The 27,941-nt window shown below is 36.6% G+C and overlaps 1 protein-coding gene across 2 annotated transcripts in view; it reads right to left on the reverse strand.

Moving 5' to 3' along the window:
* The window catches only part of RSPO2 (R-spondin 2), a gene marked incomplete at both ends in the record, with an annotated part of 109,867 nt that overhangs the window by 14,493 nt on the left and 67,433 nt on the right, over positions 1-27,941 (reverse strand). Inside the window, 2 exons of one of the 2 annotated variants that reach the window (XM_080610478.1) lie at positions 19,289-19,474; positions 20,499-20,642. In XM_080610478.1, coding sequence (XP_080466604.1) covers positions 19,289-19,474; positions 20,499-20,642 — 330 coding nt within the window. Of the gene's footprint in view, positions 1-19,288; positions 19,478-20,498; positions 20,643-27,941 lie in introns of both variants that reach the window. The other variant, XM_080610477.1, reaches the window with a different exon arrangement.

Below are 27,941 nucleotides of genomic sequence, written 5' to 3' on the forward strand. Positions count from 1 at the left end.
CAAAAATAATGCGACCAGTTTAAACTACTGCAGTTTCTGCATGGATCTACCCAACAGAAAAAACACACAGAAGCATTTAAGAGTGATTTGTGAGGTAACAGCAATAAAGCAATTATTCATTGTCAGGAAATGTGTCTATTTAGATTAAGCGATCATAATATTATTTGTTTCCAACAAATACAATTCTATGATCTTGAAACAATACATTATTTTGAAATACCTCCAACTTAATAAATTAGATGACTGATTAATTTTTGAAAATCTGGATAAATACAGGAGCGAAATCGTTGTGAATCAAGACTTTCCATGCCAAGTCTCAACTCCGAGGGATTTTTTAATGCTTAAGTATGAATTCCTGGAAAACATGGTTTATCATAGAAAAACTAGCAAAACTTTCACAGCATTTGCTCTAACAGGCACCACTGTAATGGGCTGCAGATCAGTGAACAGGCCAAGAACAGAAGCTAAAGCTAACACTGAACAATACAGTACGTTACAAACTGGGAAGATAGGGTTTTTCTTGTCTAAATTATAATAGATGGGATTGATTTCAATCCACAATTTATATAGTGAAGAACTTCACTGGCCCAATCTCATAATTTCTCAAAGCATTGTTTCGATAAGTGATTCTGTTCAGAAATTTCATCCAGAAATGAAAATATGGTCATCTTTGAAGAAATTATTTATTCCCTTCTTACATGCAAGAATTAATGCTTAGGGACATAACTGAGCTTTCAAACAACAGATCAGATAGAAGTTACTATTGCTAGCAGAATTTTGTTCATTCCATGCTGGCCATAAGTCACGTACAATGCGCTGACCATCAAATTTCACAGATCCTTAAAAACCTATGTGCATTAACGCTACAGGCTAAGATAGTCAGCTCGTAGCATGAGAATACGAAAACATGAAAGTGGCTGCTCTGAATCAACCAAGAATCCACCAACACCACTACTGTAACTGTAGCCCAAAACTAACATGCCAGTAAACAGTTCAACAGTAGGACAAAACTCTATGCTTCCCTTAACAAAAAACTTCACTACCACGCATCAGCCCTGGCACGTACATGGTCATAATGAGGCACTTAATGTGGTGGAAAGTCTTGCAAAGAAGGTTTTTGCTGGGGAATGTATTTTCTGGTAGAAGCAAAAGCCCCACTGCCCTCCTGCCACTTAGTAACTTCTTTGCCACTTTATGATCCTAACCACAGAATCATAGAATGGTTTGGTTTAAGTTTAAGCCTATTACCCTTGTCCTATCACTACAATCCCTGATGAAGAGTCCCTAGGTTTAGTACTATAGAAAAAGTGACGAGTATTTCTGCATATGGGTTCAAATTATTCACAGTTTCAAAAGACTGGTCCAGAATGGTAGTCACAAAAGATATGGAGAAACAAATTCCTGATAAAATGACTGATTAACATTCCCTCTCTTATAACTACATCAGACAACACTCTGAAGCAAAAGCTATATCATCTTTGGGAAAGGAAACAGAAAATTGTTTTCCTGTGCTTATATGGGGCCAGAAAAGAGAAAGGTGCCTGTTAATAAACTGTGTTGAAGAAAGCTTGCTCAGCCAACTATTGTCCTAATGCAAATCCTAATAGTTGCAGATGTGTAGCTGAATATAATGCAGCCAAATCATCTGACTTTTTGCAGTAAGAAACTACATACAGAAGATGGTGGTGAGTTCAATAAGCATTTGAAAGAATACTTTAAGCACAATGCCTTCCTGCCAATGCTCCTGCCACAATCACCAAAACTGCAGACTTTCAGTTGTTAATTTTATTTTGAGAAGGTTAAGATGCAGGGTGACTCAGAAACGAAAGAACAAGTGGCTAATGGATTTCAGACTTTAATATTGACATTTCAAGGCAGAAGGAAACTTTTTAGTTTCTACAGTCACTTATATTGATGATGACGATTATTAGTGTAGCAGAGAGACAGTGATCAAAATACTGACAGGAGAATAGGGGAAGTATTTTAGGATAGTACAAGAGACAAAAATGGTGCTAGTGTCTCAGCTTTAAGGAAAGAACATGTACAGTGAAACAAAGAATTATGTTCTACCTTCAAACACATCAAACAAACTGCAGATATTTTGCTGGCATTACTATATCTTAGTTAAGTTGTCATTAATTTTTTATTTCCATAGCACGCCAAGGGTTTCAGAAATTTTCTCCACAATCATCCTCAGTGTTCCAGTGAGGTGTACAGTTTCCCATCACTCATCTAGCCATAGAAATTGCCCTTCCCAGTATGGCAATGTCCATATCTGGACTAAAACATGTGGTGTTCTAAGGTATATAGCACAAAGGCACACGTTGCTGGCATCATTCTTGCTTTTAAAGATAAATAGTATAATTATTTATGGTTACTTCAAATCCTATTTTGAAATCAAACTATGCATATCAGAGAATGATTGAAGTTGGAAAGAACCTCTGGAGGTCATCTGGTTTAAGCTCTCCTGCTTGAGCAGGACCATGTAGACTACGTCCCAGTGGCTCTTGACTACCTATTGCCAAGGCAGGAGGCTCCATAGCCTCTCTGGGCAAGATGTGCCAGTGTTTGGTGTGATTTTCAATATGCACTATGCAAGCACGTGCACAAGAGTGGATCTACTTTTGTACAAACATCCTGAGTGCAGTCACTCCATCAAACAAGAATATCAAATCTCATCTCAATACAGGACTGACAAGCATAAGATTTGAATGGAATATTTTCGTGGTTTAAGGCCAGCCCACAACCCAGAATCACGCAGCTGCTTGCTCACTCCCCCCTCTTCCTCCTCCCAGCTCCCGGAGGGATGGGAAGGAGAATCAAAAGAATGTAACTCCCATAGGTTGAGATAAGAACAGTCCAGTAACTAAGGTATAACACAAACCACTGCTGCTGCCACCAATAATAATAATGATAAGGGAAATAACAAGGGAAGAGAATACAACCGCTCACCACCCGCCGACCAATACCCAGCCTGACCCAAGCAGTGATCTAGCACTTCCGGGTAACTGCCCCCAGTTTATATACTGGGCATGACGTGCTGTGGTATGGAATACCTCTTTGGCTAGTTTGGGTCAGGTGTCCTGTCTCCGCTTCCTCCCGGATTCCCCTTCTCCCTGGCAGAGCATGAGACTCAGAAAGTCCTTGGTCAGAGTAAACATTACTGAGCAGCAACTAAAAACATCAGTGTTAGCAGCGCTGTTCCCAGACTGAAAGTCAAAAACACAGCACTGCACCAGCTACTAAGAAGGAGAAAAATGACTGCTACTGCTGAACCCAGGACAAATATTATGAAATATTATCAGTCTTCTTTTTTTCCTCAAATGACTTAAAAAAAAGAAAAAAATATTTTTTTGTGTCTACATTGGAGAACAAAGTAAAATAAAATAAAATAAAAAACACCCCAGAAGTAGAAACGTCACAACAAAAAATGCAGTGTGCACAACAGCTATGTCTCCTCTCCAAACTCCATTATGTCATTGAAAATCATTTAATGTAGTATGTAGTAAGCGTGAAAAGGAGTTTTAAGTTTATTTACTAGCCACAATTTGACATTTAGAAAAAGAGCTGTATATCAAGTAACACAATTATACACAGTACAATAGCAATATAATAATGCAAAACAAAACACAATCCATTCATCACAATTTGAATATTTTCATATGCTTCTGCAATTCCTACTTTTAGCCAGCACTGGAAACAGCAAAATCAGTTCCTATGGCATGGTTTCAAGGAGAGATTTTACATCCCTTTTTAAGGGTAAGATAAATTAAATAATGGTTAAGAATTTCTGCAATGATATAGAAAGCTAAATATTCTTGAGGTCATGGGTAGGATTCTAGGGATGTGAGTTAATATCCAGACTGTATTCAGAGACACACTGTGCTACCATTATTCCAAACTAATAAGTAATTCACAGGTAGCTATATTGAAGAAATGCCTGACTCTCATTCTTCATTTCATTATTGCATCCCTTGATTTAGATCTTGTAAACATAAGGTTTTAAATACTTGAAAATAAATTGACTATATTTTTATTGATACCAGACAATTCCAAGAATAGTGCAAAATAACATAATAAAAAAAAAAGTTTTATTACTAAAGTGTTTCAAACTCAATTTCTAAATCCAAGTTGGGGGTGGTGGTGGGGGTCCCTGAGGAGTGTTCAGCAAATATGACCACTAGATTATTTTGCTCCATTTGGGATGAGACATGTAACTGCAACGTAGCCACAAATATTTCACAGATTAGGTCACTGCTCCTGACCATTAATAATCTAGCATTTTACAGTCTTGAATTTTAGCATAAAGAAATATAACACTACGAAAAACCTATAGTATGCTCTACAATACCATTACTTTGGGCAGAAAAGAGTAACTTTATGATGGACATTTTCACAACAACAAGGGATTCAGAACAACAAGTGCAACTACAAGTCAGCAAGGCATTTTGAAAAAAGATGAAAAATTTCTTGAAACACACTCATCATTCTGAAAGAACACACTTCAGCAAATGTTCAAAAGTGCTCAGCACTCAGGAGGACCTGCAATTGTTGAACAAAGTTTTGAAAAAACATGTAACTACATTTGTGTATTTAAAAGAAGTACCAATAACTAAAGACTCAAATTATTCTAGATGCAATTATCTTCTGGATTTAGCAAATACTGGCAAGTCTGGAAGCCTACAAACAATTTATTTCTATGTGTATATGCAAACATATTAATATTTGTATTATATATAAACAAACAACTATTATCCCAATCTTTCCAACGTGGAGCATTAGCTGTTGGGGATAACATGGTAACCTTTAGGTATAAATGAAAAGCATGAGGGATGTCAAGCCTATTTGGAAAAAAATTAAGCACACACAAAATCTAGGTTTCCGTATCTTAGCCAAATAGAATGAGAGTTATAAAAATCAAAACAGAATAATAAATGTTGGCTCTTGAGCTACAGTAACTCAAGCAAGAATGTTTCCAAATTTTAACATAATATACATGATTAAATAATTTCCTGCTATTTTTCCACTGAAATAAAGCTAGGCTGTAATAAACACTGTATGAATCTTCAGGTAAGGAAGATCTAGATCTGATTATTAATTTTTTTAAGTTTTGCAAAATAACACCCCAAAACTTCCAAATTAGAAAAGTACCTCTTGCACTTACCTTCAGAACTGTAAGAACACCATAGTACATTTTAGTTCCTTTTTAATGGGAAAATATGTTTGTTAGCAAAAATGACATTATGGAGCTTGTTTAGTATTAACTTCTGCCAAGCATAAACAATTTTTCTCTGAGTTCTCTGAGTCATGTGGCTAATGGCAGTAACCATTATCACTTCATTTAATCTAAAATGGCTTAGGCTTGAAACCTCCCATACTTTCCCAATGCAATTCCTCTGGACTGTTAAACAATCAGAAAACGCTGGCTTTTAAAATCTAATGCATGTGGTAGCACGGTGGCATCACTATCAGTCAACTGCCTTTCAAAATGTGCTTTTTTACTTTAAATTTGGCTCAGCTAAACACCATATTCACATGAATACTAATGTAAATAGGAAACCTTCAGTCAACTCAACTTTGAGGATCACAAGTGACACATTTTTAAAAGAAAGCTACTTTTTACCAGCAGAATGCAAATAAAACCAAAAGCTGAAGTATTTTTATCTGCAGCAGGAAATTGCTGAGCTTAATAAAGGATTTGGAAAGTCTGCCTATATCATAACTGGGTTTAGTGCAATCTCTTTGAGGACACACAATTATACCTATTCAACACAAATGAAACTGCTGACAGGAACCAAGGAAGTAAATTAAAAGCTATTATTTTGCTAGGTCACAATGCTTTGCATTAGTTCATTTTTCAGAGCCTAAACTAGAATATGAATTCTTATCTTCTCAAATTAGCATGTTAGATCATTGCATTGAAATACTCCTTCACTAATAACACTTGATTTTTTGCTGCTGACTAGGTTTTATGTAAATACCATGAAAGCAAGCTCTTTGGAAATACAGCAAATGTATAGCCCTACACAACAACATTCTCTTCTTCAGAAATTATATGCCAAATATTTTCATACTAAAATATATCAGAATTTTCGTATTAATAACTGAGGCACAGCATTTTAGCAAACACTGAAAACTCTAAATCAGAACCTTTAAATACATTCCTTTTGGGGTTGGATGCTGGGTACACATTTGACAACCAAGTTAATCATGAGCCAGTCACAAGTAAAATTCAAAACCACTAGATTTTAAAGCAATAATTAAATTCCAGTGTTTTATATTTAATTTATGGTGTTGAATTATTCAGGGTGTCTATGTTTTCAGATTCTTGCCTGCAGCTAACAAAAGACTTGAAAAATAGCTAAAACATGAAAACTGTTACGTGGTGGCTCCAGCAGCTTAGCTTTAAGAAATCAGAAAACTGGTGATGAAAATCATGTGAGAAAACAATACAGGGAGCTCTCAATGCCCTAATTACTACACTACTTTCTTCACTGAATCATTTTAGCAAGTAATAGGTAAAGCCCTTTTATAAGAGTTCCTGCAAGTGATGCATAGTAACTTTACAGTTAAAAGAGTTCTGCTGAAGGAGGAACCTTGAACCTTCTCCAAGTGTCCACAGGAGATGAATACTCTTACAGATTTCAGGTATCTGTACCTTTCTTTCCTTTTGCAGATAAAGCATTGCCATGCTGAAAGTTATCAGAGTATCAGACACTTCCTGAAAATGTGTCTTTCCAAAATGTGCCATTTTTGATTCAGGGAGAAGCCCAAAGTTTCCACATCACTCTCTTCTCAGTAGAAAGGCCTTTCCCTGTTCTCTTCTTTACTACTGTCTTAGAATAAAATCAGTACAAAAATCAGCATAAGTGGTAAAAAGGTAGACAAAAAAATCAATTGCTAGTGACCTGACATGATGTCTTAACCACATACTGAACAGTTACAGAGAGTTTACACAGTTGACTGTGTAATTAGATTACATTTTGGTTCACACAGAAAAATAAATCACAGCCCTATCAATAGATCTACACCTTGTTTTAATAGCCCTGAAAGATGATATGGAGACGCTGACTTGGACAACTGTTAAAAAATACATAAATAAATAAAAATTAAGTGGTTCTTTTGCAACATGTTGCTCCCAGCTTTGAAGTGTATGCACTGATGCAACCAGTTGCAACTCCAAGTCCAGCAACACCATTTGAATTTTCATTCTACACTCAGCTGGTTGGGAAAAGTGCATCTTTCTTCCACCCCCCCCCTTTTTTTTTTTTATCTTTTTAATCATTTCTTCTTTATTTTTTATTAGGACAATCTTCTCTCAATTAGAGAGAGGTTCCATCACTGTTCCATGAAGTGAAGAGGACTGTAGTTATACTCTGGCTCCTATTTTCAGTTCACTTTTAAGTTCTGAAATCCTAATATTTTGTGGAACAAGTAGCAACTACAAAAGAGCCAGATTTGCTTCTCATTTAAACCAATCAATCAATGAAACTTTACTAGCTTCGGCAGAAATTCTGACTTTCAGCAATAACCATGAAGAAGCTCATGCTCATCAACGCTATAAAAGACCAATAGGAACACATCTATAGAACACTGACCTACTCCAGATAAGGATCACACCCAAAGAACTAGGATGCAAATGCTTTATAAGCTTGAGTCACAGTCTGAGATACTGTAAGACTATGACACTGTAATAAAAAGGGGGATGAGGGGAAGTTCCCCTCCCAAAAAATGGAGTTCTTTTTAACATCCTGAACAAATAATTCAGATGGTTGGAAGAAAAATAAGAGAAAGTAACACATTATTCTTTCACAACATACTCCACCCAGAAAACATAATTCTGGAAAAGACATATGAATCAACTTTTTTTAAAGCTTGAAACTTGAAGGACAATTACTTCTTTAATAAAACCACTCCAGTTGAAAGAAATATTCAGCATGTTATAAAACTTCTTACGAAACACTTCACTGGTTTTTAGGCCACCTCTATTACTGAGTTCAGCAGAAATTATAAATCCCTCTTTTTTTCCTCGCCACAGCGGCAAGAATAAAATGAACCTTATCTCCCAGGATTTTTCCATTTCTGTGTTTAGGACTCATGTTCCACTGGCTTCCCCTGCTCTCAAGAGGTACTACTGCAGCCTACGCTCAAGCTGGCATTGGGCTGCAGAGCTGATTAAGAAAGTTTGGTGGCAGAATAATCATGTACTGAGTGATGTGAATTACAGCTGATAGCATATATCCATAAGTCCTGCAGAAAATATATGTTTAATCACCTTCAATGATTATGAAAAATTGATTCTGACCATTACATCAGAATGTCAGTATTACAGCTTATAAAACTGACAGAGTCTGAAATGATCTTAAAGCCAACTTGCTTTTTCTTACAGACTTATCTCCCTGTGTTCTGTTACAGTACTTTCTTTAAGCTAGAAATCTTCCATCAGCTATTCTAGTTTCCTAACCAGAGCAATGATTTGAAGCCTGACACAGGACTTGCTCAGTAGATGTTTTTTATCTGTGGAGTTTTTATGGTCCAGAAATTTCTTCAGCCATCAGTTATCAAATACAATCTCTTTTCTTCTGTTGTAAATATACCCAAATAATCCTACTTGTATATCATTCCTAGCGCTATCTGGCAGAGTTGTGCACTGATTTTTAGTGCGTCTCTCCTGTACAATCTTTTGCAATGCTTAAAATTTATTCTCTATATTCAGCCAAATTGTGGGTTTTCTTTACTAGGCCTCACAAAAGTTGTTTCTTCTACTTTAGATATTATAAGGAACAGATGGTAAATGAGGAGGTAACAAAATAATCTGGTCCATAAATTACGAGCAAAAGGATAAAGCTGGAATTCAACCATCTTTGTGGTAGTTTTTACCTATCTTCATTTTAGGAACCCTTTAGGCATTTGTCATTTCAACTGGCAGATAAATGTGGCACTTTTTTCAGTATTGAAGATACTATAGCATTAAAACTAAATGCAATCTAGCTTCGAGACAGCTACGCTCCATCTGATCAAAGCTGCTTGGCATTTGCATCTAGTCAACAGCTAAGGTTTCATTGTGCAACTTTAAAAGCAATGAATTAAGAGAAAACATTTGACAGTTTTTACAGTACTCTTTCTACTGTGCTGAACTCTTTGTATAGGAAGAGCTGGCAATCCATTCAAGATGTTCACATTTGTATCTGAGAAACAGCATGATTTAACAGCTGGCTGTCATTTTCACCAGGAGCTCACTCTAATGTGTGCCACAGTGTTATCATGGGATATCAATGCTATTCGAAATACCTGTGATTTTTGTGAAACATTATAGTGCAATTCAAACATGGGTGCTTGAAAGTCATGCCCCTTGTTTGAACTTCCTAAACAAAGTTCTTAACAAATCTGACATGCTGTAAAGCACCTGCTCTCACTGGTGTCCTACTGCAGTGGTTCTTTGCAACTAGATACCTGCATGATTCTCCGCTCTCCAGCAGTTTGGCTTGGTACCAGGTTCACAGAAGTCATCAGACTTAAGTGACTGATTAGCTAAGAATGCCAAGGAATGCTCATGGGAAACCAATAAATTATAATTTGGGTAAAAAGGCTTAAAATGCACAAATATATGAACAGCCAAGCTGTTCATATCTCAAACATCTCAAAAGAATAGCCTTAAAAGACGAGCTAACAGTTTGCTACTGTGCCTGCAGTATTTATATGCACTAAATAGGTGTGTATGACACAAGATTAAAGTGTCAAACTTGGAGGTGATACTCAAAGCTGTATAAACTCAGCCTTTATTTGAACTCAAATAGCCTTCTTCCTGATTCACACTCTATGAAGAAACATAAACTGATAAACTCTCAAATTAAATGGCAAAGATGACTCTAATCTAGAGGATTCTAATTCAGTGGAAGACACTTTACTTTTGGGGCTTTTTCAGAATCTAAGCCATGCCAATTTAGAAACACAAATAAATACTCTTAAGGGAGAAGATTTATTGCATAAAAGGAGCCCATTTGGGAACCAAACATTGGTGCGGTACTGTGTCTATCCCAACTAATACTGCTTTTATGCTTGATCATTTGGTGCAGAATGTTATACTGACACAGGTACTTGTTTACCTCTGTGGTATTGCATTGCTATTTTACATGTTACTACTCATTTTAGGCTAATTCATTATTAAGACTATGCCCAGAAAATTATCAAATCTACCCATTTTTAATGTGAGGCTATAACACCATATAAAAATCAGTGCACAGAAGGACTGCCCTGTTCAACGAGCAGTTCTTGCTTTCTATTGGTCTTATTCTCTGCTCATGTTCTCACACCTTTTCCAAACATCATCTACAGTCATGTTTGAATTTCTTCAAAATGAACCTGAGATTCAAACTGTTCAAGAGTAAGTTCTTTTCTTTCACCTCTGAGGAGCAAAGCAAAGAGAACGATGGGAGTCAGACCAAGCTTTCCAATCTGAGGTAAAATTATCTCAAATTATTTCAGAAAGCTGTAATAAAATACCACACAAGCAAGCAAAACCAAGCAACAATAGCAAAAAGAAGCAGATCTTTTCCCCCATTCCCCTCTTCCTGCGCTGCTCATGACATGTAAAGATATAGACATGAAACTCTCTATGAAGGATTTCCAAAGCACATCCTTACAAACAGTGCAGCTGACCCCAGCCCAGTTCTAACACTGGCAGCAACTTGAAGTGAAAGCAGCTGGGGGGATTTCCTTCACCTACTCCCTATTGGCATTCCCCCTTGACTCCTGTAGCCAGCTAGTGAAAGTTAATTAAATTAAATCTGGTCTACAGCAGAGTACTGGAAACTGTGGCATTTATGAATTGAGCAGTGTCCCTGTCCAGAATTTCTTTGAGCCTTGTGATAGTTATTTAACAGGAATAAACCCCACAAGAGAATGAGTTCCCCAAGTTAGCACTCACGAGCTATGCATCCATACAGCAAACCACAGTTCTTTATCACAAACATAGTACCTCATGGCCTGCGCAGGACTGAGCCAGATCTAAAAAATCCTGTCTCTCAGCAGGGGTAACTAACTTGTACACGACATTATGTTGATAGTGAGCTATCTTGCACAGCACCAGCTTTGGAACCTCTCACTGCATCACTGTAGACATGTCCGTTGGGTGTCAGATTTTAAAAGACACTAGAAACCAGTCAGTGAAGCAGCTTTACCTATTGCAGTCTGCTAACAAAGCCATTAATTGGGACCCAAATATCCCTATACGTGTTTTTTCTGTCTGAAGAGCCAAACAACAGGAAGAAGCCATAACTGTCTATTTCTCAGATTCTTTCCCATCTCCTCCTCTTTGCTGGATTCTTTACTCTCCAGATTTGCATCCTCTGGTTATGGGATAGGAGCAAAGTATTTTGCCCATGGTAGGGGGGTTGGAACTAGATGATCTTAAGGTCCTTTCCAACCCTAACTATTCTATGATTCTATGATTCTATTTCTGTTGAATTCAGCCCGAATCCATGAGGCTCCTCTCTTAGGCTACCTTACGTTGCCAGTACATATCTAGCAAGCAGGCTGCAGAGCATTCAAAATTATGCTCCAGCAGAAAGCCATTATAGAGGGTTTGGACAGTTCATCACAATCAATCAAGTTACAGCAGTCTAATGAGTTCCTAGCTTAACAACCAAGCAGCTGTAATTAGACAGTGATGCAGACTTAGATAATTTACTTTCATTGGTACTGTGCAAGGAGTATGCACCCAGTTATGTCTGAAAAACTTTATCTACTTAAACTGATAATTTAACTGTTGGCAATCACACGTGCATCCAAGGAATCTAATTTCTGTCACGGTTGGTTAGAAATCACCAAGTCAGTCCTGCAGAGCAAGGCCCAACATTCAGGGTCATACATGTTTTCTTACAGTATCCTTAAGGTTGATGAGGGGGACAGAATCTAAGTATTGCATACAAATACTGCATATTTTCTAATATTATAGTATGGTGAAGTCTTTCTACTTCAGTCACAGTTGTCATTATTTATAGAGGAACTTCCAAGATCCAAACACTGCCATTGTTCGTTCATGTTCTGCTGGAAAGATGAACAGTACAAAAGCTGAGGAGTATCAGAAGAACCCAACCAAAAATTCTGCCAGGAGTATGTCAGAATGTGGCCTTTGTATTAACGTTGCAGAAATAAATAATATCTGTACAGCCTAATAGGTTTATTACTTTAAGGAGAGATTTCTGTGCCAGAAAAGCCTTAGAGAATCCTTAAAAATGAGCAAGGCTGATTGCTTTCGAGTCATGCCATACCTGAAGCAGATGGGTCTCCAGACCTGCCATTACCTAGGCCTGTGGTATGGGAGAGGATATCCATAGAAATGTGCCTTACTGATTGACCCTCAGAAGAAAATATAATCTCAGGTAGGAAAGTGTTTGCTGGTTTCTCTGCTGTGACTGAAATGGCTGACTGTAACGTAACAAAGATAGCTCTCCAGTTGAGAAGTAGAAATGAGTAAATATATGGCTTTTCCTCCTTCAGGTGAATTGTAGTTACAGAACGAGCAAAAGACAAAAACCAATAGGAGTTACTTCATAAGGGTATCACAATAAAATTTGTCAAGTACCTTTTATGGACAAATTCAATTTATGCACTTGGATCAACTACAGCACTCTTCGGTATTTGTATGTCCATGTGGATTAGCAGTTGGCTCTCCTTCAGCATTTTTAAACAACCCTGATCTGTATAATTGCCATGGGACGGTTATAACTCACACTGGTCATTTATGAGGATTTACACACTGGTACACTTGGTTATTCATTAAAAAAGATTACTCCCATAGGAGATACTGCATCACATGATACTCATGCTACTTCTCAAATACAATATACTTAAGAAAAAACACATGTTGAAAGTACTTATCTGGTCTAAGATATAATAATGGCAATAAATATATTGCACATACAACCTTTTAATGCTTCGAAAAACTGTGTGGAAGCCTTCCCAAGAAAATATTTCCTATTACTTTAACTAAAAAGGAGGATTGAAGGATAATTTATATTCAGAAGGAAGGGAAAAACGTGCTTCAGTTGCCTCTTTTGCACTGCCAGCAATTCCCTGATAATCTTTTTAAATAAATTGAAAATGTATCACACTACCATATGATAATACATAAAATTCCACAGACTAAATTGTCCTGATAAGATACGTAGAGCTAAACCCTTGCACTTGGGAATATATAGACCATGACAAGATGTGCTTCGGGCAGTTGTCCTGAAGAAGGAAAACTAAAATAAATCAGATGACAACTCTTTTCCACAAAAGTATTTTGCTTATGTCATAAAAGGTACATTCTAAAGGTCATTTTAGAGGGATTTTATTTCTAGTCTTAAAAAGCACATGCATTTTTAAATTCTCCTGAAGTCAAAGAGAACTAAGCCTCTTAAAATCCTTTGAAAACCCGATCTATCAGTTAAATAAACAAACCAAAACCACACTTCACTACAACAGCACTCCAAGGAAATTTAGGCTACTTATATCTATCCAAGCTAAGTTACAGGTTTCAATATAAATAATGTATTATTTCAGCATATTCACACACCTCACAAATGTTAATAAGCACGATTATAACCCACAGTAATATTTATCTGGAATGAAACACCAAAAGAGTTCTGTAGAAGCATTGTGACTTAATATCAAGCTGCCTCAAGTCCCACTCATGATCCACCATACCAGTTTCAAGGAAAATACCAACTCAAATACTGAACAGTTACCTAAAGAACCTAAAAATTGAAAGGATTGTTTTCAATAAGTGTTGATGTTTTTCAGAGCACTTAATTGCTTAGCTGCTTAATTTAACCTACTTATTTCAAACACATAGAAAATGGAGGAGTACGAGTCAACAGCCATACCTTGTTCACAGAGCTTTGAGAGACATCTAAACCATCAGGCAGTTTAGTAACAGAGCAATCATTTCTATAAAAGCTGCAAAGGAAACCTGAATGCTGGTCCTTCACAGATAGTACTTGGCTTTAAACTTAACTGCTACTCAAGCTGATGTACAAGTTTATATAGTTTATAAAAACTATTTCTAAATACTTTTCAGATAAGAGTCTAATTGGATTGCATTTTCCCTGTCGAAAATGACTAAAGAATGGATCACTTCCAATAATGTAATATAAAAAATCCAGCATTTTTTTAAAAGTCACACTAAGTTTATAGTTGAACTAATTTTAATGACTATGAATCAAATGCATGCATAATATAGCTATTGCGTGTCTTAGCTCACATGTGTAATTTTCTTTTCTGCATCTATTCAGGGGTATTTCTTGCTCGGGTGGGTTTTGTTAAAAAACAAACAAACAAAAATGAAACCAAAACAAGCAAAACAAATGAAAAAAAAAAAAAAAAACAAAAAACAAAAAAAAAAAAAACCAACAACCCCCCCCAAAAAAAACCAAAAAATAACCAACCAAAAAAAAAAAACCATTAAAATAAAACAAACAAACAAACAAACAAAAAAAAAAAAAACCCACAAAAAAAAACCCAAAAAATGCAGCAACACAAATTCAGTTGAAACATTTAGTGTGCAAGGGAAGTTTCAGAACAGGATTTCATAGATTCATTCAATCTCATATTTCTTCATTCATATGACCAAATAACACACAAATTACATGAAAAATAATATTTATATGAATCATGCTGTATCTCTGTCCTATGTGCGTGAACATCAACATGTCATACTTGGTTCTGAGGACCTAACAGATTTGTTATTCATCAGCCTTAAGAAAAGAACATATCTGTTCACATTTCATCATTAACACACCTTAATTTTCTTTACTGCTGTGATTTGAAAATAGGGAGAAAAACGCTCCTTCATCAACAGATTCCTAATTTGCCTATCCCTGCTGCACAAAGGAAAAACAAGATATATACACTGCTCTCGTGAGACCTCACTTGGAGTATTGTGCGCAGTTCTGGTGTCCTCAACATAAAAAGGACACGGAACTGTTGGAACAAGTCCAGAGGAGGGCCACGAGGATGATCAGGGGACTGGAGCACCTCCCGTATGAAGAGAGGCTGAGAACGCTGGGGCTGTTCAGCCTGGAGAAGACAAGGCTCCGTGGAGCAAACGGGTTCAAACTTAAACAGGGGAAGTTTAGACTGGATATAAGGAAGAAATTCTTTACTGTGAGGGTGGTGAGGCACTGGAATGGGTTGCTCAGGGAGGTTGTGAATGCTCCATCCTTGGCGGTGTTCAAGGCCAGGTTGGATGAGGCCTTGGGTGACATGGTTTAGTGTGAGGTGTCCCTGCCCATGGCAGGGGGGGTGGAACTAGATGATCTTAAGGTCCTTTCCAACCCTAACTATTCTATGATTCTGTGTGAATTATCAATACATGGTTTTTTGTTTCTAAGAAAAAAAAAGTAAAATACTATATTTTAATACAGAAATAAGTATATGAAGAGGAACAGAAGTATGTCCAAAAAAGGGAAAATATTTAATCTCTGAGAATTGTTAGAGTAATTGCTAATCCTGTTTTTCTCACAGCTGACCTGATTTGAGCAGGAGGCTGGACTAGAGGACCTTCTGCAGTCCTTTCCAACCTGAGCTCCTTATGATTCAGTTTTTCTTTTTTTATTATTATTACCAAACAGAGATTACAACCTTTGTGCTTTTCTAAGGAGCTGACACAAACTTGCTGTATATTGATAATATAACAACATTTCTTGCCTATACACCTTAATTTAAAATACTTAGTCTAGTTGCAGGCACTCTTACTGAAATGAGCAGAATTAAGAATTTCATTTTCCATAGGGTTTAGATTTCCTTTACTATTAGTTTTCGCCTGCAGCTGTCCCTTCTGAATGCAATCAGCTAAAGGGGGGGGGGGGGGGGGGAAACAAAACCCCAAATATTTTAATACTCTCAGCACAACACTCCCTGTACGAAAGCAGATGTTGACAATCCAGACAAGCAGATTCTGCAGCAGACAAAAGCTTGTTTCCTGAGCAAACATACTAATAAGCATGCCAGGCTCCGAGTGTTAAGCCATACTCCAAGCTACATTCATCTTGTCCCTTCCTGCTCCCAACTGCTAACTCCTTCACTAAATGTGCAAAATGGCCATCGACTAAAATACTCACAAAAATACTTGCTCTATTACTATTGCTACTACTATTACTTTCCCAACTTGCACTGTGCAAAGCGTCTTTGGTTGAGCTTACTTCTTGTCAGCTCTCTGCTGATGCTGAAAGGGTTTTTCCTTTTTTCCTGCAAAAGCTTTGAGTTACGCTTCATAACTGAAAATTACCGGTTGTATTTTCAGACAAGCTAAAGCCAAGCCTTCTTGGTCTGAGGTTAATTGGCGGTCGCAAAATACAGCAAAGGAGGCAAGCCTGCTTGGTAATATCAATATTCTAGCAGAGCCAGAACTCAGTGGGGCTACACTTAATGCAGTTTCTACCTGTCTGCTGAATGTGAAAAAAGGGCAGATTTGGTCCAATGCCACTGCAAAATTAACAAAAAGATGCAGTACGTAAATGACTGTATATTGTAAATTCTATGTACTACAGTCTGCATATTCATTAGCTTTCTGTATTTAAGTATAAATTCTTTTATCTTTTAGTCTTTTTTGTCATAATTTCCAAATATGAATAATGAAAATCTGATTGGGTCATTTTACTGTTAGATAAAAATTACTGCACAAAAATCCCCAAAATCCAATCAACCAGAATGACATCTATCCAATTACATGCCAGAGTCAAGGCAAGAAGTCCCCCCCACTATAGCCTTATGACCTGTCCTGCTGCCTTCCCCCTTTTGAGCTCAGGAAATTAATGCATACATATATGACATCTTCATCTCTCTTGATTCATGTCTTAAATAAACATTCATAAATAGCATCACGATTTGTACTAGAATTAAGGAGTCTGGGATAGAGTAATATTCATGTATTACTTAATATGAAATGAGAGCAATTTGCAAGTTTCTCAAAGGTAATAATGAAAGAGGACTAACTACTGAGGTGAACATGGGGACCATGTAAAAATAAGAGGTAAGAAGAGAATACTTGCAATAAATCTATGGGAAAACTTCAAGACCACAAGATTTATCAGTCCACAGAACATTTCTGCTGCTAATTTCCCCATTGCTTGTAACACAATCACTCTTTTTCAAAAATTCTTGGGTTTTTTGTTGTGTTTCTTTTGAGATGAAGAGGAGAAAAATTCTTATCAGGAAGAGACCAGCACAGGTAGAAGGTGGCCTGAACAATCAAACTAATCTTTTTCTAAGTCCAGCCTCTCATAGCATGAGTCAGGTTACACCCAAGCCACAGGGTAACATACATAACAGAAACAGATACACAGATGTCACATTCCTACCCGGTAATAACAGTTAAATCAATTAGTACTGGCAATAAGAAAATATCACACAGTAATATATTTGACATCAAGAAGAGTATCCTCTTAACATTGCTGGCTTAAGTAGGAAAGAAGTGAAATCATCTTTCACTTGCATTCCAGGTTGTATCTCTACAACTCTGCAAATACTGGGAAAGTGATACCGAATTCTTCTTCATCACTAGATTTGTACCACAGACCCGTTGCCAGATGGCTAACATCTCAATCCCTGATAAAAATGAAACTGAAGTACTTTGTAGGAAAACTGAATTTAACTCCAATTCTGCAAATCTGTAAAAATCTGTATCGGAAGCTTTTCTGTAGTGTGGACCATAAATAGTAACTGTAAACTGTGCAGAAGTAGAAAAGCATGTGACAAAAGCACTATGTTTGACCCTGTTCTACCAAAAATAACCTTACTGCCTGTGCTCAATTTAATCCATCACAATCTACAACTCCTTTAGCTTTATAATCCAATACTTATCCTACACATTTGTGTGAGTTTATATACTGAGAACATTAGCAAGAAAGCATTTATTAACAGCCTCTCAACTGGCATTTACAGGGATTATGGTTCCTCAGTCCCCCAGTAGTGCTAATCTTACATTTTTCTCTTATTTGCTCAGTTTAAAAGTTCAATTACAAAATTTCTAACATTCTAAAATTCTAACATTTCTAACATATTTTAGGAGGTAGGATCTGCTTGATTTGAGTTTCCCTGTAACCAGTGTCTCTGCCTTCTGCTGCTTCACATTGATTAAATAATCAACAAAACACTTTGAGTGTCTAATGCAGCAACTTGCTATCTAAATTAAATATGATAGAGGAGCGGGATCGTAGACCAGCCATGTGTATAATCATAATTAAAACATACTATGAAGCAGGCATTACAAACAGGACAATGCCTATGGCTTCCCCACCAGCAGAGATAACCAGACCAGGTTATCTTACCCTAGGCTTACCCTAGGCACTTAAAATACTACTAACACACTCTCTCGTGGCAGTTTCTGAGAGAGAAGAGAGTTTATACTCTGGCCAGCGTTTTATATGATGGCACAGAAGCATTATTAAGCATCAGCATTCAGTGTGGGGAGTTCAAACCTGCAGTTTCATACAAATCTATTTTTATCTCCAAAAACACAGGCAGAGAATACACATTATAGAAGGATAGGAGAGGACTGCAACATTTAGGATTTACTGGAGACCGTAGTTTTGAGAGAGTACTTCAAACCTTTCACACTGAATTTTTATTCAATGTCTTTTCTGATACTTAATGAAAAATTGCAGAGATTTGATCAATGATCTTGATATAGTCTAGGCAATAAATTTCCTAACTCTTAGGAAATTTACTTGTGGTAACTATCATAAGCTGGTCTTCTGATGAAAAGCTTCATATATATCACTATTCTGCAAATATCACATCTATCAAAGTTTGGCCCTGATCTACAATATTCAGAACAAGTAACATTCCAGCTAACAATGACATGTGTAACAAACTTCACTGAATTTAAATCCCCATCACACCAGCACTGGGTGTGCCGCTTGCAGAAAGATTTAGAATCATAATCTTTCCTGCCATGTGCAAAGCAATTAGTTATTCCACCCTCACTATTGTTTTTGTGCCGAAGCTTAAATTGCAACCTATTATAGTTCTTCCATAGGGCACCTTTTAAAAAGCCTCAGTATCACACCCAGAAAAACAGTTTCACAGTATATTGAGAGACTAATCACACTGAACCTTTCCCTTGAGCCTTGCTGCACAAATTAGGACTGCCACAGTACTGCCTTTCAGCCTTAGCTGGCAGAGTAGGGACAGGATTTCCCCTTTGGCTGGGATGAAATAGGTCTTTTCAAGTTAGAAATAGGATTTCAGTTAAAAGAAAGCTCCTATAGATTTTTGTGGCATGGATTACACTTACACGTACCTCCTGGACAATGCCTCATGGCCATTTTACACCGTCTGGATTCCGCAATGGTTGGGCACAGTATTGTGTCTTTTGCTGGCTTCTTCACAATTTGTCTTGTTCTTGTTTCCAGGCCCCACTTAAATCCACATGTTTTGTTATTTCTGCTGCAAGTTCCCCACTCACTCCACTGACCTACTTCACAGCCTTCTGATAAAGCAAAAGAAAACATGATTAAGCAATTATTTTGTTTCTAATTTGTTGTTGGATTTTTAATTGGAATACAATATTATAAAGCACCACTTGAAAGTTTCACTGTTAACAGGCAAAAACCTCCAAACAAAATTAAAATCTTTTACAGAAAATCTCTGAAAATCTTTTCAGCCAGCATCAACTTGAGCATAAAACCATCTGACTATCAATCTGAACGTAGAGACATCATGTTAGTCCCAAATATTCAAAAAGCCTTCTAAAATCACAGCTTATTAATTACTTTTTTTTAATAAATAAATCTTATTTGGTTGTCACCAGGATTTGCAAAGTTTAAGAGTTCACATTTCCAGGTCTTATCCATCATGAAATGCAAAGAATACTCTTGAAAGACAATCTGTTCTAGCACAATTCCAAGGCTTCAAAGATAAAGCACCAAATTGTGAGACTTAAGAAATAATGTGAGAACTGCCAATGCTGGTAGGAGTTATATAGTAATTTCTAGAAAAACAAACAAACAAACAAACAAACAAACAAACTTATTTGGTGGTTTATATTTGTTACTTCCTTTGGAAAAGGGAGGGGCAGCAGAGAAACTGAAAGTAAATATGAAACCCAGATGTTACAGGAACGCAACCTGCCCTGCCCCTGGGCCAAATGAGCACGTAGTTTTATGAGGGAAAGAATCCAACAGTACATCACTGATTTACAGTTCTAATGCAAAAAAACTGGCCTTCCTAAAATCTTGTAAGCTCTGAATTGTAAATCCTCATACAAGGTGATTTACAACTGGAAGGACAGAACTTTCTGATGCAGAACAGAGTGCCATTCCCATTAATGCAGTATTTCGAAGTTTAGGAAAAAAACATCATTATTATTGATAAGAAAATGCAGACCCAATTCATTAGTCAATATTTCTTCATAGGAAATGTTGAGCATCAGCTCAAAAACAGTGCCGTATTTGAACTTGCCAACTGGCAAAAGAGCTGCTTCAGCAGCATTGCTGTACTGGAAGACTCACCCACACATTCCATAAGCTCTTCCAAGGCTGCGAATCCAGCGGGGCATCCTCGGAAGCAGCGACCTCTGTGCGAGTAAAAGCCAGTTTTGCATTTGGTACAAAAGTCTCTGCTAAAGCAGGAGTCGCAGTTTTCTATTCTGCATCCTGAATTGAAAGGATCATAAGGAACAGTGAAACAGCTAAGTTAGGGTCAGATTAAAAATGGAAGGACTTTCATAAAGTAATAAACCAGCAAAACTAGAAGTACTCTAATGAGGAATATTGTCATCCTGAAATTCATCTGCTCTGTAAGAGAAATTAACTGTAATTACTTACCACATTTTCCCCATGCCCTTTTAACCATATTTTTTAAATCAAATCTTTAGCTAAAACCTCTAGTTAGATAATATTTGAGTTAATTACACCTTTTTGGAGGAAAAATGTGGTTTGTTTTTTTTTTTTTGTTATTTTTGTGTTTAACTAGTTTTCATATAACTAAGATGCAAAAGTTTTGTAAAGTATGCATGTATTATATGCACTGTCTTCAGTTTACTATTTGTCATCAAAAGCAGGATATGTTTTTTTTCATGAGTTGACTCTGTAAATAGTTGAACGAATGCTTTCGTGTATTATATCTGATGTCCATATCTAGCAGGTAAGTGCTACCATGCAAAAAGCCTCAATTTTTCTAGATGTAACTCCTCTTTATTATTAAGGCAGCTAACCCATAAAAAACCAAAAGCCAACATTAAGTGATTAAAAAACATAAAGCTATGAACACTAGCAAAAAAATCCCCCAACATTAAATATACTATTGTCTTTTGAAATACTGGATTTCTCTGAAAATTTAAGAGAACAGATAGACTACATCCACAATAGACTACAGACTCAGAGGCAGACTGTTCAGAAACATCCTATTCCATACTAAAACATGGCAACTTGGAAATGAACTAGGTATCAGCATTCAGATGCACACCTGAGAAGCGGAAATACTTACATGGAGGCATATGAAAGTGAGTCACACATACCTAAAAAAAAAATGCCAGGGAAAAATGTTCCCAAGATTAAAAAGTAAAAGTCATTTTACTTGGAAAAGTAATGAACACTTTGAAATTATTTTAAAAGAATCTAACCCTTCAGCTAACATAGTTAATTTATAGTTAACTATCCTGTCTTCAGGTATCTGAAGTCACAGAAGGAAATAGTTGTTATTCAGGTCATGCAACAACATACTAATATTTTGGTCACTTAATTAATTTATTCTTCATTGTTTTCTAAAGACAAAAAAAAAAAAAAACAAACCACAAACCATAAGGACTTCTGAAATAGCTATTGGTAAATATACCCTTCCCTTAACAACATTTCAAATTTAGGTAATCGTTATAAAATAGATTTTAGTATTTATTCCTGAACTTCAACATGCCTAAGTAAGGCACAACAAAACACTTAAACTGGGTGGTGATGGAAAATTATTCTTTGTTAGCAATTAGGGCAATATGAGGCTTTTCAGATCAGATTTCTTGTGGCATTGGACAATAAGTCAGGCATATTGCTTGGAAAAAAAATAATCAAATGCTGGTATTCCTTTCTTTCGTTAGAAGGAACACGAACATCAGTTTGAAGTCTTGCACTGCCAAAGATAAGCTCTGCAGGCTCTGTTTAGACACAACCACACATAACCTGTGTGCTACCAACTCCTGCATCCAGCATCTCTCAAAGGGGCTTTAAGAACTTGTGTTCACATAAGCAGCACATCTGGGCTTCTTATCCACAGTTTATAGGAAATTCCCAAGAACGAGGGTTGAACCATTCTCCAAAGAGAAGGTCACTGCCCATACAATAACCCTGCAACATCACTTCCCCAGATTAATCTGTCTGCACAAATGATATGGTGACTTGCTCTGGAGATGTACTGCAATAGTTAACTGCAAATTATTTTATTACGTTTGAGATTTGTTATCCACTCGAGATGTACTATGCAAGTACTTTATTACTTGCAATGCTTGAATCAAGCATCTAGTGTGTGTAAATATTCAGAAAAGAACATTTGCCTCTTGCCCCACCCACACAAGATAGTTTGAAAAGACATCAAGGTTTTTCCAGATCTTGTAGTTCAATGAGGTGCAGAACAGAACATTAAAAGAAAAATTAGCATCATTTGACCCTCCCTCACATCCAAGTGATGCAAGTATATTTTTTGAAATAAATATCGTTTTAACTATTGCTTTCAAAACATGTTGGGGAGTTACAAGTTTAAAGTTAATCCATTTGAACTTTTTTGGGTGGAAGAGGGATTAAATGAGAAACTTTTTGACACAAGTTCCCTTTTTATAACATATAAACATGCTTAGCAGGCAAAAGCCTGCCTCACCTTTGCTTGGGATACCCTCCATAAAACTACTGCTATTTAAACTGCTATTGTGTATTGCTAGTATTCCTGTGAATACTTCATATCTAAACATTAAATTAATGAATGAATAAATCTTTAAAAATATGTAGAAAATGGTGCCCGCTAGAGGTTTCCAGACAGACAAGGGTGCCTGGGAGACTTGAGAAGCAGTAAGAAGCCTAGAACTCTGGGGTCACAGGGAAAGATAAGACTGGCTTAAAGGGGAGAAAGTTGACAAATTCAGTCCTGCAGAAGAACCCCAAAGACAAATCACTTACTTTTGTCAGGCTTACCATATTTGCAGGGCAACAATGACAGAATTAGAAACCTAATCTTCAAAACCTGACAGTAAAGAAGTAAAGGGTGCTACATTGCTGCTGCTCCCATTTAGCTAGCAACAAGAGGTCTGCAGGTCAGTGGCAGACGCTGGAGTCCCTACTCCTGCCTTCACTTGTACTCAATTTGCAGCATCCCACCAAGGGTCTGATTCCAACTAGACATCAAATCCCTCCTGTTCCTGATCAGCATCATGTCCCTACTGCCCTCTATTCATAACCAGAACCTTTCAGACATCATAACACTTACTGCAACTCTTCTAGCACAATCTCATATTTTCTTTCCAGCGATCCTATTTTGAGAAAGCCAGAAAGTGAAATACTTGCTTCCATCCTTTCATTTGAAAGGTATAAAGCACCACTGAAAGCCACTCCCATGTGAAGACCATACATCTTTCTTCCTACCATTCACATGTAACTGGACTTCAAAAAGCACTCAGGGAGGCCCATAGAAATCTGCTGGTATGCCTGATTAGCCATAGTTTCTAAACAGACGACACTTTTTAAAATGTCACACCATACTTCCCACAAGAGTTGTATGTAAATGCTAAAAGAAAAGCATTCTGACCTCACCAAAATCCATGCAAAGGTCCTAATTGCTTCAGCAAAGGCAGTTTTAAACTAGTAACTTTCTTATCCCATCAAATTGACAAGACCCCACTGCTATTACTTTAATGGGAAAAAATAATATTAGAAACAATAAAGAGTATAATGTTTCATAATAAAAACGTATTTGTAAAGTAGAAAGTGAGAACTGGAGAAGAGCAGTACTCCAAAAGTTAGAAAAACTTTCTAGTAGATTACTTTCAGTCACAGGAGTGGTTATAAATTCACAGCTCCATGACTTCACCCCACGGGGGAAAGGTTGGAAGAGAAGTCACTACATGTCTGGTGAAGCTGAGCTGGGCTGAAATCAGACGGAAGTGCTTTGCTCAACTGTCTTTAGTGTTCAGACAAAACAAAGCAAAACAGAAACTTACCTCTTCAAGAGCTTTAAAATGCTTATTTATGGGACAAGATATATAACTTCTCCACTGGAAAAATCTATTGATACTGTGCAATCTCTTAATTCAGGCTGACAGAAGAGTGAGAATGTGAATGACTGACATTTCAGTAGAGCCCAAGGATCAACTATAGTATGTAAAAGTGCTCCCATGCCTGAAAGTAGTTACAGAATATGCTCAAGAAAGAAACAACTCCATAAGCTAATATTGCACTGCTCAGCCAATAGGCAGGAAATCTACCAAACTGAAGGGCTTCTTTGGTTCTAGAGAGGAGAAAAAGGAGAAAAAGAAGAAGGATAATATCATCCGCCTTAAAATAGGCCACTATCAGAAAAGAATTCAAAGACAGTAATTTAAACCATCTTTGACTTTGACTGAAACAGAGTGGCAAAAGAGAAGTTACGTACAGGACTTATGAGTCCAAGTCCCCTTTTCCTTGATTTTCAGTGAGCTCTAGCACCCCATGACACTTCAGAAATAACTTTTTTCTGAAGTATTTTGCACAGGCACCAGATATTTTGAAAAAGTAATAGCTATGAACCATTTTTCAGTAAAGGTTAGGGCAACAATTAGATGTGTAAGGAGTTTATTTAGCTGGACAAGAATAGTAAGTTTGTATTTAGGCTTTATAATCTCATTTATGTTGACCCACAAATATTTATGTAAATATCACAAAAAAACCCAAATCTGATTGATGTAGATGAAACTATTTATAGAAAATTACATAAATAGTGCATTAAAGAACTCTGGAAGGAGAAAGCCCAGATTACAAATCACGTCTAAGTTAGGGATACATTTTAAGCAGATAAATCACAGTGATATTAAAAGATTTTTGTGACCTGTTTTTGCTTCCTGACAGTCATGATAAGCCAGTCCTACTCATTCTTCTTTTAAAATGAGCATCAAAGAATTGACAGGCTTATGTTTTAGAGATGGAATCAAAAGCCCAGGAGTTCAAAATACAAATTCAGATATTGAATTAAATATAGACTCAGGTACATACACCTTTATTGCAAAAAAATAGTACATCCTCCTGTAAACATCATCTCTTTGTATTAAAATTACAGACAGCATAATGTTACCAAAACAAATACCATACTTCCATAGTAAATTTATCACCAGCTTATAAGGCGATGCAGAATAAGATGAATTTTAGGGAAAGATATGCATTTGAATATATGCCTCAAAATAAAGCAAAGTATCCATATTGAGATGCATGTGCTTCATATTTTAACATACCTTAACAAGGTTTATCATATAATTTTCTTATACTAAGCACAATATGATGAATTTTAAGGTCAAAAAATGTCTAACTCGACTATAAAAAGTAGTGATTCATTTGTGCTTTTACTGATAAGCATAATCTTGAAAATTTTACACAAGCCTTATTTTGCCTTTCTTAAAGATCAGATTGTGCAGCATTACCATTGCAATATTGTCCCCTTCTAAACATAATCAATGTGACTGACTATCCACTCATAACTCCCTTCGTAACAAAGATATTTTGAGGTACACATAGTGGAAGAGATAGCTGGTCAATTCCTAATAATGTTAGTCAAACAACAATTCACAGCAAGTTCTGCTCCACATGAATCTTGGACACCAGTAAAGAGCAGTTGACTATGGGAAAGGGAAGTGAGAACATGCGAGGGGATCTGCATGAGTGGAAACCGGCAACCACCAGTGTAGGAAAGAGATCTGCACTGAACACCTTCAAGGTGGAGAGATAATGGTATTTTGCAAAGAGACGCTGCAGACTGAAGCTGTGGAAAGAAACACGGCATTCCTCAATTGAAGGGCTTGGTAATCTTTGCCTGAGGCATTCTTTTGTATTTAAGAAGTCAAAGTAACAGATGATGATTCACGACAGTTAGTGTTTTACTTTTGAAGGTCAAACTCAGTCTTTAAGGCAGCATTCCAAAGGAGCCTCTGGGCCCATAACTTGCGAGGTTGGTTATCCTGGTGTGTGACAATTGTTGCTTGGTCCAAAGCATTAAATACTTGAGTCTTTCACATGAACTCTGACTCACAGCCCCTACTCTTCTTTTCTCATATTTCTGCCTCTTCTAACCCCAGAACCTCTTAATTTCACCTATCCCCAGACTGTCCCCATGTCCATCACACTCACTCCTTCCAACTCCTGCTCCCATCCCTCTGCTGGTCAGTAAAACAGCATTGGTGCTACAGACTTCACGTTGCCATCTTGACGTGTGCACTGGCACTCCATACCAATCTGTCATGATCAAGCACCACCTTCCATGCTAATCCTCTCCAGAATTTCTTGAGCTGAGAGATACTTCAGAAATCCAGACAGACTACAGGTTTTGTAGCTCATCTTGAGGACACAAGGGCACATGAGGGGCAAAGACTCTGCTAGTGCTAACAAAAGAGCGAGACAGATGCAAGATGCTGAAGAAAGGTATGATGCGAGTTCTTAAAGTGAATGAAGTATCATTTATACAACTGATGGAAAGAGAGACCAAAACTTTCAGGAAAGTCTCTGAGGAAACAGTAAGGAGAGAAGGAAAACCATAAGTAAAAGAGCTTTAGCCTACAGGGGAGTATCTATATTAGATATTTAACCTCCTAAGCAGCTATGGCGTAGGTAGTTACAGTTTTGTTGTTATTATTATTACACAAATAAAGATTTTTAAGCTATAGAGCTGGGGCCAAACATGAGTTCTAGAGATGACACACACCATCACTTGATCACAACAGATCCTGAAGTTTACCACAGGTCTACCATTTCATAGAAAGCAATGCTTGGAATACAACATCCTAACTATAAAATACTATAGTGAGGATATTTTTTAAATTAAATTCACTTAATAAAGACTTAGCAATACATTTCCAGTAAGTTCTAATCTCAATTCATTATTAGTTTAGATCTTTTAAATAAATGCCAAACCACAGTGTTTTCAATTATTACTTTACAAATATACAATTGCCTTACTAAATCTAAATTGACTACAGATTTAATAAATCTTAATTCAAAGCACTGTCATGATTTTTGTTGCCAGAGAGATGGAATAAAACTTTTCCATCAAAGCACAAAGGCCAAAACTAAAAATAAATAAATAAAAATCCAAATTAAAAAAAAATCCAGAACAATGAGAAAGAGAAGGAAAATATAAAAGCCTATAAAATATTGACAGATAGACCTCAATTTCTGGCCATTCAACTTAATTTTCAAAATCCCAAATGCTATATTAAGCTTGTTTTAAAGAGATAAGGCCATATTGGAAGGAAACAAACACAAAAGTAATGAAAACTATTTCTAAAAAGTCAGAAAAAATATTTAAAGTAATTTAATCCCTTAGCAGACCATTAAAATTGCATTGACTACAATAGTCTCAGACAGTCATATGCTCAGCTATACTACATTAGAAATAGTCAAGCCATGATATATTAATGATGCCTTGCTATTTTGTAACAAAGTTAAAAAAAAAAAAAAAAAAAAAGAACTTTCTTAATACAGTGAATTTACTACAGGTGCTTAATAAATGCTCAATTTGTTTAAAAGCTTCTCTTTATCTTGATTTTACTGAAGGCACATGGAAGGGAAATTACACTTTTAGCAATGTTGAGCCCTCCTGTGAAGAAAGAAGGTGAACCTAAACAAATGGAGTAGCCAACCAAAGCTGAAGGAAGCTGTAATTTCTCAACACTGACTGCTTCCTCCCCCTAAAATCGTAGAAGTTACTATGGATACACACTAAGTTGAACGGTTCAAGAT

The sequence above is a fragment of the Psittacula echo genome, assembly GCF_963264785.1.
Source record: "Psittacula echo genome assembly, chromosome: 2".
Classification (NCBI taxonomy): Eukaryota; Metazoa; Chordata; class Aves; order Psittaciformes; family Psittacidae; genus Psittacula; species Psittacula echo.